Source organism: Telopea speciosissima, chromosome 11 (genome assembly GCF_018873765.1).
Source record: "Telopea speciosissima isolate NSW1024214 ecotype Mountain lineage chromosome 11, Tspe_v1, whole genome shotgun sequence".
Lineage (NCBI taxonomy): Eukaryota > Viridiplantae > Streptophyta > Magnoliopsida > Proteales > Proteaceae > Telopea > Telopea speciosissima.
The window spans coordinates 11,379,827-11,394,526 of NC_057926.1; the positions used below are offsets into that span (position 1 = coordinate 11,379,827).

A 14,700-nucleotide genomic window follows, 5' to 3' on the forward strand; every position below is an offset into this window, starting at 1 on the left:
AGATGGGAAAAGAGAGATGGGGCAAGAGATGGAGAAAAATGATGGGAAATAGATAAAAAGATGAAAGATAGTAAGAGGAAAGAAGTACAACCCAGCACAATTATTAAGTAGTCATAAGTGACCTATAAAACCTGAAGGCTCCGAATCAAACTGAACTTTGTTTCCTATAATCTCAATCGACTCCTCAGCTTCATCGCTAATGCAAAACCATATCTGCAATAACCTACTAGACCTAGTCTCACAACGGAATCCCAAAATATGACAGTCCAATCATTTAAAAAGTAAACAAAAGTTAACCTTATCAGATGAAGGTCAAACTTTAACAATCAATCACAAATAAGTAGAATTAGGTTCTTTCAGAATATAGGAGTGATCTAATGAGTGGATTAAAAGTAATTGAAGAAAAATTAAATCTGAATCTTAAATTCCAGAAAAGAGGAGTGTTGAGAATTAGGGGTAGTTTTGTCATTACTATTTTGGATTTTGGAGGTTCTATGTAATTTTCTATTTTTTAGGTCTTTATTTGTTAAGATGTAATAGGTGAGGGCTTAGGGGTAATATCCTAAGCAACTTACCTAAAGTTAGTTGAATTTATTATTGTAATAGTATAAAAGAAGAAGAAAGGAGAAGGAATGGAAGGAGAAAGAAGAAGAAGAACTGCTGTAACTCTTGGGAGTCACAACCGTGAGGTTGAGACTCCCCATCGATTTCATTAAATAATAGGGTAAAACCCAAAAACACAAAAGGACAGAAATACCCCCATAGGGAATCATGATTAGTATTAGCGCTAATCACGATTCCCCTCCACTCTTACATTGAGACTTCTACACTCCCCCTTAAGCTGGAGCATAGATGTTAATCATGCCCAGCTTGTTACAAATATACTCAACCCTAACAATTCCCAAAGACTTGGTAAACAAATCAGCAAGTTGCTCCCCCATTTGAACATGACGAGGAGAAATGATCCCTTGTTGCAGCTTCTCACGGACAAAATGATAGTCTATCTCAATGTGTTTCGTCCTTTCATGAAACACAGGATTATTAGAAATATGGATAGCAGCCTGATTATCACACCACAAAGTTATAGGAGAATTGTCAACAAACCCAAGTTCAGTCATCAACTGTTTCATCCACATTAGTTTACAAGTACCATGAGCCATAGCACGATACTCTAACTTTGTACTAGATTGAGCTACAACGGTCTGTTTCTTGCTTTTCCATGACACCAGGTTCCCTCCAACAAACATACAATAACCTAAAGTAGACCTCCGATCAACTGGAGATCCTACCCAGTCAGCATCTGAAAAACCCTCAATCCTCCTATGACCATGGTCAGAATATAAGAGACCACGTCCAGTAGCCTTCTTGAAATATTGTAGAACCCGTATAACCGCATCCTAATGAGATGATCGAGGAGCGGACAAAAACTGACTCAGTGCACTAGCAGGAAAGGAGATGTTAGGCCTAGTCACAGTCAAATAATTAAGTTTCCCTACAAGTCTCCAATACTTCCCAGAATCCTCAAGAACATCACCATCATCTGCCATAAGCTTCAAATTTGGATCCATAGGAGTATCCAAAGGTTTAGCACCCAACAACCCTATCTCTGAAAGCAGGTCAAGAACATACTTTCATTGTGAGAGCAAAACTCCTTTCCGTGATTGAGCAACTTCAATGCCCAAAAAATATTTCAGTCTTCCCAGATCTTTAGTCTGAAACTACTGTCCCAAATGTACCTTCAATTTCTCAGTACCAGAAGAATCATCTCCTGTGATGACAGTATCATCTACATAAACAATCAAAAATATCCTTCCTGCATCAGATAGCCGGAAAAACATCGAATGATCACTTTTGGAATCGTGTCAGCCCAAACTCCAACACAACATCAGTAAATTGGCCAAACCACTCCCGAGGCGACTGTTTCAGCCCATACAACGATTTCTTCAGCTTACACACCTCACCAGACTCCCCCTGAGCAACAAACCCAGGAGGTTGCTCCATATATACTTCCTCATGGAGATCACCATGTAAGAAGGCATTTTTCACATCCAACTAAATTAAAGGCCAATGATGTGTAGCAGCCAAAGAAATCAATGGGTGGTGTATCTCTCCAAAGGTGTAATACGGTGTGCAACCTCGTTCGGAGTGTGACGTTGAAACACAACAAAAGGTTTTGTAGAACTAGGAAGCAGAGCAGATGACAAAGGAACCTACAAACCAGGAAAATTTTCGACAACATATATTGGCAGATCATCATCCAAATCAGAAGAAACTATTGAAGACTCAACATAAGGAGTAGACTCAAAGAAGGTAACATCAGTTGCCACAAAATATTTATTCAAATCAAATGAATAACATCGATAACCCTTTTGAGTTCTAGAATACCCAACAAAAAGACATTTAAAGGTTCTAGAATCCAACTTAGAATGACTAGGACGATGATCCCGAATAAAACAAACACTCCCAAAACACGTGGTGGTAACACGAACAATGGTGCAGAAGGAAACAACAAAGAGTATGGAATGCCACTACCCAAAACCGAAGAAGACATGCGGTTAATGAGATAGCATGAAGTCAAAATAGCATCAGCCCAAAAAGGTTTGGCCACTTTCATCTCAAATAGAAGAGATCGAGTGACCTCCATTAAATGTCTATTTTTTCTCTCTACCACACCATTTTGTTGAGGTGTGTCCGCACAAGAGGACTGATGAACAATCCCATGCTGCATCATAAAAGCACTGAAGGGAGTTGAAAAATATTCTTTAGCATTATCACTACGAAGGATTTTCAACGAAGTACTAAATTGATTATGAATTTCAAGAACAAAGATACAAAAAATTGAGAACAACCCAGAACGACTTTTCATTAAATAAATCCAAGTAACTCTGGAGTAATCATCTACAAAAGTGACAAAATAACGAAAACCCAGCTTAGACATTACCGGACAAGGACACCGCACATCTGAATGAACTAAAGAAAAGGGTTGGTCATACCGTTTATTGACTCTAGGGACTCACACTGTAAACTGGACAATGACCAAAAAGGGTTGGTCATACCGTTTGTTGCAATGTTCACACTTTACAGGCTCTTTTGTCGAAGCAGCCGAAGTAGTACTCTCAGAGGTAGGAATAGGGCTGGAACCAGCAGCTTGTAAAGTTGATCTCTCAACCATAGGAGTCAACATCATAGCAGTCCGACGTGTCTCTTCAATATGAACATAAAAAAAGGCCTGCTCCAATGTTGGAAAAGGAACCCTACCAAGAACTTGCACACGAATTGGATCAAATTCAGCATTAAGATCAACCAATAAATCATAAACACGAATCTGGTCCACATATTTCCGATAGGCAACAATGTCCGCAGCTGTAGAAGGCTGAAAACGAGAGTAGTGATCCAAATGTTTCCATAAGCTCTTGAGGGCAGCATAATATTTAGAGACAGACAACTCCTTCTGGGTAGTGGTGTGGAGTGTCTTCTGGATCTCATAAACTTGAGCATCATTCCCCAATTGTCCATATGTTTCCTTGGTAGCAGTCCATATCTGTGTGGCTGTTTCAAGTAGATGGTACTGACTAGAGAGGTCAGATTGCATGGAATTCAGAACAAAGGACAACCATAGCATCATTAGCATTCCATCGATCTAGAAGGGGACCCTCATCGGGTGGCTATTTAGAGGTGCCAATAAGATGGCCAGTAAGTCCTCTTCCAGCCACAGTCAAAGAGAGAAATCTGGCCCACATTAAGTAATTTGTACCAGCAAGTTTAATAGCAGCAGCATAAGGGAGGAACTCAGTCCTGTACTGACCATCACCTCCAGAGGTAGCCGTGGTAATCTCTGACCCAGACATAATGAGGGCAGAAGCTTTGCAAAAATATCAGAAGTTGTGGCTGAATATGAGGTCGAGTGACCCTCTTGACAGCAGAAACTCTCTTGAAAAAAAATAGCAGCAGCAAGCAGCCCTAACCCAAAAATCGATGTGTCAAGGTTTTGAAAAAACCCTGAAAGTAGGGATCAATTGGGGTTAGAGGTCTTCAAAAACTTGGAAAGGAGCTGATATGGAGGTCGAGTGTTCACTGAAGTGGAAGAAATAAACCCTCCAAAAATCAGCAAGAGCTGAAACCTGTAACCCTAAAATCGATGGGAGTCAGGGTTTTGAGAAAACCCTGAAAAGGAGATCGATTTAGGGAATTGTCTTCAGTTGTGGTTTAGACCTTTGATAGTTGCTGTCCAAGGTTGCTAATATGGATCTCCAAGAAGTAAAAACAATCCTCAAGGCAATAGAGGCTCGATCTTCAAGAAGGGGAGAAATCCAAAAAATCGTAGAAGAGGAAATCAGCAGCTATCGATCTCAAGTGGTATTTAGGACATTAATTAATGAGGTTTGATGTAGGGCAGCATCTAGATCAGAAGATCACCTCATTAGAGCTGCCCTAAAGTGGATGGAGAGAACCAAGGGAAGAGATAGAAGAGAAGTGAAGAGACGAGAAGAGAAGGGAAAGAAGAATAATGGAGGGGAAGTTTTGAACCTAGATCAGGGAATTTGGCTCTGATGCCATGTTAACAAAACAGAGTATTGGAGAATGCTTGAATGATCGAATTGATCAACCAAGCCTTATATTTATGTTGATATATGGGCCAGAATACCATGGGGGGTATTCTGGACATTTTTCCTTGTTATTTTATTGTTTTATGAGTGTGGTTTAGTCCCACATCGCCAATGTACAGATTCTATTATTTTCTATTCATTATAAATATATGGCATGGGGTCTGCCTTAGAAATCCAAGCATTGAGTTCTAATTCTGATGCTCTTAACATGGTATCAAAGCTGGTAATTAATTAGGACTCTTATCCACGATCCCCTTCCCTCTCTAATTCTCGATCTCTCTTCTCTTCTCTTCTCTTTTCTTCTTCTCTTCTTCCCTTTGTTTGTTTTGTTCTTCTCTGTCCCATAGGGCAGCACTGATGAGGTGATCAATTGATCCAACTGCTGTCCTCCTTTATTACCTCACCCCATGATCTGAAGATTTGATCGATAGGGTGCTTGGCCTCTTTACTGCGAATATTGAAGACTTCAGCCTTCGTTGGACAGAACCCCTCTTTACAACAAGGGATTTGTTCACCATATTGGAGCTCCAGACCTGCAGCAGAATACTATTCCAGCACCTACATCAAGTTCCAGCCCCTCAAGGTCGATATTTCTTCACACTTTCAGGGTTTTTTTCAAAACCCTGACAATAGTCGACATTGGGGGTTCCATATATCAGTTGATTCTGATTTTTTTAGGGGTGATTCTCCCTAGTTCAAGACTAATTCGACTGCAATTTCAGCCTCATCTAGTCACTTTTCAGGCCTCAATTCATCTTATCAATTTCATCACTTTCAGGGTTTTTTTCAAAACCCTGAAAAAATCAATCTCAAGGTTCTCTCTGTCTGGTGTTGCTGATTTTTGGAGACATTTATTCCTTCATTATTAGAGGGCTTTCATCCTTGTTGCAGCCCTTAACTTGGAGATTTTATTGGGTTTCTCTTCACAACAGTCCCCTTTTGCGATTTGGGATTCTTCACTGTCCTCATGGGTGACTCTGTGGATTCGACTGCTACTTCTGTTGGTGATGTAAACAGCAAACCAGATTATCTGAATTTCTCCCCAAATCCAATCAAGTTGGATGGCACAAATTATCTGCTTTGGTCTAGGTCTGCCTCCTTTGCCATTGCTGGCCGTGGCCTTATTGGTCATATTGGGGGAACCACTACTATGCCTACTGAGGTTGGAGCTGCTCAGGACAAGTGGCTTGCCCACAATGGAGTTCTTATGTCCTACCTGATCGGTTCGATGACTACAGAGCTACAGAACAATTTTCTTCTCCTTGACACAGCCGCGGAAATTTGGGCTGCTTGCAAGGAGACTTATGGATAGCTTGGCAATGATGCCCAGGTATATGAAATCAGGAAGAAGGTCCTTCACACTACTCAGGGAGAATTGACAGTCTCCAAATATTATGCTACCCTACGCAGCCTTTGGCAGCAACTGGACCACTTTTCTGACTTCCACCCGAGTACAGCTGCTGATATTGCCTCCTATAAGAAGCATGTGGACAAGATTAGGGTCTACGATTTTTTGGCTGGCTTAAATGTGGAGTATATCAGATTTGTGTTCAAGTGTTGGGCCATCAGCCTTTCCCCACACTAGAACAATCTTATGCCTTAGTGTCCTCTGAGGAGAACCATCGGGCTGCCATGTTGCATCCCCCTGTTACTGACAGATCAGCTCTCAAGGCTGCTGCCCTTGCTATTCCTGCACCTACTAGCACTGCTTCTCTTGGTGATTCTACCACAAGGACTGTCGTTTGTGAGCACTGTCACAAACCCTATCACACTAAGGAGAAGTGCTGGAAACTTCATGGGAAACCGGTTGACTTTGAAGCAAAAAGGGCTGCCAAGACAAAGCCAAAGCAAAAGACCAAGGCCCATCAGTCTGAAAGTATTACTGCAGCCCCTGCTACTGACCCTGGTCTATCCCAGGATGATCTACAGGCACTCCTACGTATGCTCAGGTCTTCCGCTGCTGCTGCCTCTACTACATCAGCTCCTGCCAGTTCTTCTGCTCCTTCAGGTTCACACTTTGCCCAGACAGGTATTGCATTTAGGGGGTCATTGTGCTTCTATAGCTTCCCATCCTAGGATCATCGATTCTGGAGCTACAGATCATATGACCGGTTCTTCTAGTTTGTTTCACAGATATTCCCCCACTTCTGGGAAGGACAAGGTCAAGGTGGTTGATGGTTCCCTTTCTGCCATTTCTGGAAAAAGAATCATCAACTGCACTTCTACTCTTCCCTTGTCTTCTGTTTTACACATTCCTAAATTTACTACTAACCTTCTTTCTATTAGTAGTATTACTCGTGATCTTAACTGCAAAGTCACTTTCTTTCCATCTCATTGTGTGTTTTAGGATCTGGAATCTGGGAAGACGATTGGATTGGGTAAATTGCACGGTGGGCTGTACCTGCTTGATGATGGTCGCTTCTCTCCACCACAAGTGCCTTCTCCGCTCCACCAGAACTCCATGGTCTCTTCTAAACTCTACCAGTGGCACTCTAGGCTAGGTCACCCCCCTTTAGGAATTTTAGCTCATTTATTTCCTAGTTTGGTCACCCTTCATACTCAGGATGACTTTTTTTGTGAGGATTGTGCTCTAGCCAAACAGACACGTTCAAATTATCCAATTTCTAATAAAAGGAGCTCTTCTTGTTTTGATTTGGTACATTCTGATGTTTGGGGCCCTAGTCGTAAACCGTCTATTTCTGGCCATCGTTGGTTTGTCTCTTTCATAGATTGTCATTCAAGGAATACATGGGTTTATCTTTTACACACAAAAAATCAAGTCTTTTCATGTTTTCAGCATTTTTATAAAATGATTCAAACTCAGTTCCAGGCTACTCTCAAAGTATTGAGAAGTGATAATAGAACGGAGTATACAGAATCCCAATTTCAAAAATATCTTGCTGACCATGGCATCCTTTACCAAACTAGTTGTGTTGATACCCCTGCCCAAAATGGCGTGGCAGAACGAAAGAACCGTCACTTGTTAAAGATGGTCAGGGCTTTGATGTTTGCGAGGAATGTCCCTTCTCAATATTGGGGGGATGCGGTACTCACTGCAGCCTATCTCATCAATCGGCTGCCTTCCCGAGTTCTTAACTCTCGTAGCCCCTCTGATATTTTGCTGGGCAATTCCTCCTTTATTGTGCCCCCCAAGGTGTTTGGTTGTGTGTGTTATGCTAGGGATACTAGATCTCCTGGCAAACTTGAACCTAGGGGCCTTCGCTGTATTTTCTTGGGTTATTCTCCGACCCAGAAAGGTTACAAGTGTTACCACCCCCCTTCCCGTTGTACCATGGTTAGTATGGATGTTATTTTCCATGAGTCCCTTTCTTACTATTCTTCGCCACCTCTTCCGGGGGAGAGTTCTAGTAAAGATGTGCCTTTTGAGATTCCTCTACCAGAGGTTCCTCAGGCTGCTGTCCAACCCACTTTACTACCACCCACGGCTGCTACCCAACCTACTTTGGATACCCCACTTCCTTTGGCTGTTCCTCCCTCACCTAATGGGAATCCTATACAGGGGGAGACCATAAAAAATAGTGCTGTTAATGCTCCTATATAGGGGGAGCTGACTCCAGTCCAGAGAACTATTGGTGAATTTCAGAAGAGAATTGACAACTCCAACATCATCACCTATACGAGGGGCAGATCCAACAGAGGGCAACTGCAACCCACTGTAGCACCAGTACCCATCCAATTGCCAACTACAGACCCGGATCCTTCATCTCTTGGTAATTCCTCTCCTTCCGACCTACCTATTGCTCATCGCAAAGGTACTAGGACTTGCACCTTACATCCCATATCTCGCTTAGTTTCGTATGGTTCTCTTTCTCCTTCTTTCCGTGCTTTTGTATCCTCTCTTTCTTCTGTCTCTATTCCTAAAACTTGGCAGGAAGCATATACAGATGGAAAGTGGAAGGCTGCAATGTTGGAAGAAATGAGAGCACTACACAAAAATAACACGTGGGATCTTGTGACTCTTCCTCCAGGGAAAAAACCAGTGGGATGTAAATGGGTCTTTGTGGTCAAACAGAAGGCTGATGGGTCAGTGGATCGGTATAAGGCACGTCTGGTTGCAAAGGGGTTCACTCAGACTTATGGAGTTGACTATCAGGAGACCTTTGCACCAGTGGCAAAGCTCAACACTGTCAAGGTGCTGTTATCTTGTGCTGCAAATCTTGGGTGGGATCTTCAGCAGCTAGATGTGAAGAATGCCTTCCTCCATGGGGAGCTTGAGGAGGAGGTATATATGGACATTCCACCAGGCTTCTCTGGTGACAGGACTAGGGGCAGAGTCTGCAAGTTGAAACGTGCTCTCTATGGGTTGAAGCAGTCACCTAGGGCTTGGTTCGGCAGGTTTTATAAGGCTATGATTACAGCAGGTTATAAGCAGAGTAATGCTAATCACACCTTGTTCATCAGACGAGTTGATGACAAGGTTACTCTTCTCATAGTCTATGTGGATGATATCGTGGTGACTGGTAATGATGATGCTACTATCAGGGATTTAAAGCTTCTCCTTGGCCGTGAGTTTGAGGTCAAAGATTTAGGTTCTCTAAAATATTTCCTAGGGATAGAAGTTGCTCGCTCTTCAAAGGGCATCTTTCTTTCTCAAAGAAAATATGTCCTTGATCTTTTGACTGAGACAAGGCTGCTAGGTTGTCATCCTTCAGATACTCCTATGGATGCTACTGTAAAACTTAGGGAGAAAGAGGGTGAACCTGTTGACAAAGGTGGTTATCAGCGGTTAGTAGGCAAACTAATCTACCTTTCCCACACCAGACCTGATATAGCGGTTGCTATAAGTATGGTGAGCCAGTTCATGCATGATCCCTATTCCTCTCATATGGATGCAGTCCGGCGTATTTTGAGGTATTTGAAGTCTGCTCCAGGAAAGGGAATTCTCTTATCTTCCAATGGTCACCTCAAGATTGAAGCTTATACTGATGCCGACTGGGCTGGTTCTTTTGACAGAAAGTCCATCTCTAGCTATTGCTCCTTTGTGGGTGGGAACTTTGTTACATGGCGCAGCAAGAAGCAGAATGTTGTGGCAAGGTCCAATGCTGAAGCCAAGTTTCGTGCGATGGCCCAAGACATTTGTGAACTTCTTTGGCTTAGAGGATTATTGCAGGATATTGGTGTTGTTGTCCATCTTCCAATGATGCTTTATTATGACAATAAGGCTATTAGCATTGCTCATAACCCTGTTCAGCATGATCGCACTAAACATGTGGAGGTTGACAGACATTTCATCAAGGAAAAGCTTGAAGCTGGACTCATTTGTGTTCCCTTTGTCAAGACTACCGATCAGCTGGCTGATGTATTCACTAAGGGTCTGAATTGCAAGTTGTTCCATCCTATACTAGTCAAGTTGGGCATGCATGATATATATGCTCCAACTTGAGGGGGAGTATTGATATATGGGCCAAAATACCGTGGGCGCATTCTGGACATTTTTCCTTGTTATTTTATTGTTTTATGAGTGTGGTTTAGTCCCACATCGCCAATGTACAAATTCTATTATTTTCTATTCATTATAAATATATGGCTTGGGGTCTGCCTTAAAAATCCAAGCATTGAGTTCTAATTCTGATCCTCTTAACAATTTATAATGTGAAAGATTACATCCTAATGACAACAATACCCCTAGTTTAGCCGACTTAACTAGGCAGTACATAAACATAAACATAAAAATGTAAAAAGACCAGAATACTCCCACGGTATTCTGGTGTACATTATTCAACAGGTGAGAATGTAGAGATTGTACCAGAGACAAGAAAGAAGGTCCTAGAGGGGAGGAGATTAGTGCATCCACAGCCATGAGGTAACTCCTTCAAATTCAGTCAATATTCAACTTTCTTCCAACGATGGGATTACATTCTTATATAGAAAGAGAAATTAAAAAAAATAAATTCCTAATTACCTATTTTGGAAATAGAAACTGTAGCTAAGTAAGAAACTAAACAACTACTAAATCCCATATGCATATAAAACTTCCCTAGTATAAAAATATTGCTAAATTTACAAGGTAATCCCAAATCTCCTACGTGTAACTACATCACTACTGGCTCCTTTTGGCTCCTTCTGAATCAAATCACCCCGCCGTACTAAAGCATTCAAAGGCCTCTGTTGCACATGTCCATGCCACTTCAAACAACTTTCTCGCAACTTATTAATTATTGGAGCTACTCCTAAATTAGCACTAATTTTGTTCATTCCTTATTTTGTCTTTCTAATTTTTTATCACCCATCCATCTAAACATCCTCATTTCAGCTACACTAATTTTGTTTATATGTTTGTGTACAATGAAATTATTATATCTTCTTCACCAAAGAAATGAATCTGTGAGAGAGAGAAAATAAGAGTATTGACAATTCTCACAGGTCATACTATCATGATAGTAGAATCAGCATGAAACCATGTTCCCCCAGTGAATGCATCTTGACATACCAAGAAAAAAACTGAAAAAGTACAAGAACACAAAAATTAAGAATAACAATTCATTTTAATCTTGTACAATATCCACTGCATAGAATTAATAACTAGAACTTTCAAGCCTGTAACTTAAATATAAACGAAACCAAATGTATAAGACAAAAGGAGGCACCTGGGATAAGGATTTCCTTTCACCATTTTCTGCCCATACTTACGCCACCTGTAGCCATCACTTGAGATCCCCACATCACCAGCTGCTTGAACAACAATCTTAGGCTCCTTGATTGTTTTTAGTATAGGGCCTGCATAGGCTACATTGTTTTCCTTTATCCTGAAAACTAAAAAAATAAAAATTAAATACAACATATATATCACATAGGAGAAAATTTCAATAAAAACATTCTCTTTGATCCTTGCCTTCGTTTTGGTTCTGGTTCATCACCATTTTTGCCCATAGCTTGAGTTTCAGCACCCGTGTAAGAAGCATCTGAGCTATGACGTTTCTGTTCAGGTGTTGGCAGTGTTGGCAGTGTTGGTTGACTAGGTTCTCCCCTAGATGTAGATGGCTCAGAATCATCAAATTTTTTAATCGAATGATCTATTGTTTCACTTTCTCCAATCGGACCAGCAGATGGCACAAATCTCCTCGTTTTGGTGCACCTAATCTTTCGAGGAGGCTCATGGTTATGCCGACCCTTATATATAATCTCAGTCACACGGCCAGTGTGATCACAACGCTCAACCTTCTTCTTAGCTTGACAATCAGAATATGTGCATTTGTAATAGCTTCGAGAACTCTCAGTGCTCTTCACCTGCTTCTGTCCATACTTACGCCAGTTGAACCCATCACTAGTGGGTGCCTTTGCAACAACAAGAGCAGCTTTCTTTTTCTCATCACAGGAATTCTGCTGCTCCACTTCTGGTGTAGAAATATTATTTTCTTGAAGAACTCGTGCTGGTTCTTGTTGTGGAGTGGAACCCGGCCGAGATGATGTGGCATGTGAAGGAGAAACAGGTGCCAACTCTGATGAAGGTGGCGCATACTTAATCTGAAGCTGCTTCTGTACCTGAGCTTGAGCAGCCTGAGCTGTCACACTTGCCAAGGCTTCCTGATGGGACATCCCAAATTGCCCCTAAAAGGGGAAATAATGAACAAGAAAGTATTGTCAACTTATACCGATGCAGTCATATCTAGGGTCCCTCCCACCAACCTAGTCCTATGGCTAGAGCATTTGTGGGATGATACAGAATCAAACAGTAATAAGGCAATATGTATCTAAATTTTAAAACCATGTTTTGTTGAATCCATATTTTCAGCCTAAACCAAGTTGCAAAATAATTGTCTCAGCATACTTCACAGACCATATTAAGATTTTTATGCTTTCCATCTCATCCACATACATAAATTAACATTGGCAACTCACAAGTTCTTCAACATTGTCTATGTGAGTCAAACGACAAAAGTAGTAAATCAATTTACAAGATGTTTCTATTTTTTTTTTGGGTAGAAACAAGATGTTTCCCGAACATGTTAACAATCATTCAACACTTGAAGTGTAAAATAAAAAATAAAAACGCGCCTGACTCATAATTGGGCTCATGGAGTTGATTCTTTATATAAAGGTAAGGCGTTTTCTTCGCTCCGTAGTTTGCATCGTTTGCTTGAGCGCCCCTGGCTTTTTGGCTGAGCCACTTGTTGTCCGGAAACATGTCTATTGTTTAATCACTGTTTGAATTGCTCTTTCGAAAGAAAAAGCGTTGATACTTGTGGAGTCTTTCTCAGTCGGCATGCTTTCAACTGAGCCACCAAAAAAGGAATAGGTTCTTAATGAGCTGATTGGTTAGCGGCCGCCCAGCTACGCGTTGGCGAGAACGTCCAATCTCATCCCGTACTTGAACCGGGGACCACTAGGGGGAGGATTTGAACTCAAGAACCAGTAAAACTACATTGGTAACACAGTAACAGTATCCCAGACAATCTACATCCAACCCTACAATGTGATCCTTAATTAATCATGACAGAACCATTCTCAATATCATCTTGATCTGTGAATAAAGTTAAATTGGAGAATTAGATGAATACATTATCTGTGTGATCAGAATCACCCATTTGCCTAAATAGTTGGAGTGGGGGGAAAAAAAGGGTAAAGAAAAAGAAAGATATTTACATCCAATCTCGCACCACATTGAGCTTAAACCACTAGCTCGGAAGGGGGGACAAATTAGAGTACAACAAATATAAACACTGAACATGTTAAAAGATTTTACAGTTTCTGACCAAATATCAACAAGTCCAAATCACTAAGTTTGTGCAGAATACTTCTCAGACTGTGACTATGCAATGCGAGTGGCAAAATCTCAATAACTTAAACCAGTCAGGTATTTAAGAATTTACTTGCATCAAAGCTCACTGACCAGTCACTGATGAAACGAAACACATATATGAGCGAACAAAGAGAGAAGAACCGAAGATAAGTCAAACCACTCTACCAACTTTCTCATTGTAAAAGTGAAAAATCAGTACAAAACCAGTGCATTTCTTACCAACAAGCCATAATTCTATCTGTCCAAATTTCACAAGACTATAGTAAAGCATACTCAATTCAAATGGGAGGGGGAAAAAGAAAAAAGATCCCATCTTTACTAACTCACGCATATAAGCTCAGACAAACAAAAAATCACAGGATATAAAACCATTCGCAATTCAAACAACAGTCACATATCCAGTACTCGAAAGAATAACATAATAAGGAGACATTTTCAGTGGAAAGCAAACGACCTTAAATCCAGTGGGGTTGAACGACGCTAATGGGCAAACAATTGGATACCCAGTTGGATCAGTAGAAATAATTGGCTTAACATCCACTCCCTCAGAAAGATGCTTTGTCGAATTCGCCACCGGAGAAGCCATCGCACCGGCGAGTAACTGAGAGAAAGAACGACAATCGGACTCATGATCATTGCCTGACGATGGAGGAGGACGAGGAGGCACCACTAGGGTTTCTACTGGAGAATTATGGTCTCTGAACTCAGTTCCCACAGGAGAAGGATCAGGTTCAGTTACTGATGCCACAGAACCCTCGGACTCTTGAAGAGGTATCTGTTCTTCTCCTGTGCCTTCTTCTATCTTCTCTGTTTTTTCCTCTGTATCTTTAGTTTCTTTTACCTTGGGAGCTTTGATACCCTGGTTTTTGCTGTCCGCCATGAAAGCTCTGCAGTTGCAGAGTGAACTGGGCTTCGGACGGTTTTAAATTTTAATGTCCGAAACAGGTTGCGTGCATGGAAATCGGTTTTGTTGGGGACTTCGGGAGAAGAGATTGTGAGGAGAGAGGGGTTTTAAAAAGCTTAATGGGGTAAGACTGAAGAGAGAGCTTCTTCTTTGACTCGTATTGACCAGGTGGTTTAAGGCTGTAACCAACGCCGTTACTTTTCTCGTCGCCTGTTATCTTTGTTGGTTTTTTATAAAGTTACTTTTTTTATTGTGGTGGCCTTCGAAGCTGGGATTCACCGCTCGATGAGATACAGCGATGACGTTTGATAACTGACGTCGCAGTTAGCCGTCTGTTACAGGCTTTGACTCGGACACAGTAGCAGATTCTGGTTCATGATTTTGCATTATATTAACTGTTTTGGGGTACACGGAAAAAAATATGTTAG

The 14,700-nt window shown here is 41.3% G+C and overlaps 1 protein-coding gene across 2 annotated transcripts in view; it reads right to left on the reverse strand.

Moving 5' to 3' along the window:
- LOC122646629 (probable WRKY transcription factor 32) overlaps positions 1–14,435 on the reverse strand; it is a 33,632-nt gene extending 19,197 nt beyond the window's left edge. Inside the window, exons 1-3 of one of the 2 annotated variants that reach the window (XM_043840215.1) lie at positions 13,823–14,435; positions 11,461–12,152; positions 11,216–11,374 (exon numbers count right to left, since the gene is read on the reverse strand). In XM_043840215.1, the coding sequence (XP_043696150.1) occupies positions 11,216–11,374; positions 11,461–12,152; positions 13,823–14,248 (1,277 nt within the window). In that variant the 5' untranslated portion in view covers positions 14,249–14,435. Of the gene's footprint in view, positions 1–11,215; positions 11,375–11,460; positions 12,177–13,822 lie in introns of both variants that reach the window. The other variant, XM_043840214.1, reaches the window with a different exon arrangement.
- Positions 14,436–14,700: the final 265 nt, after the last annotated feature.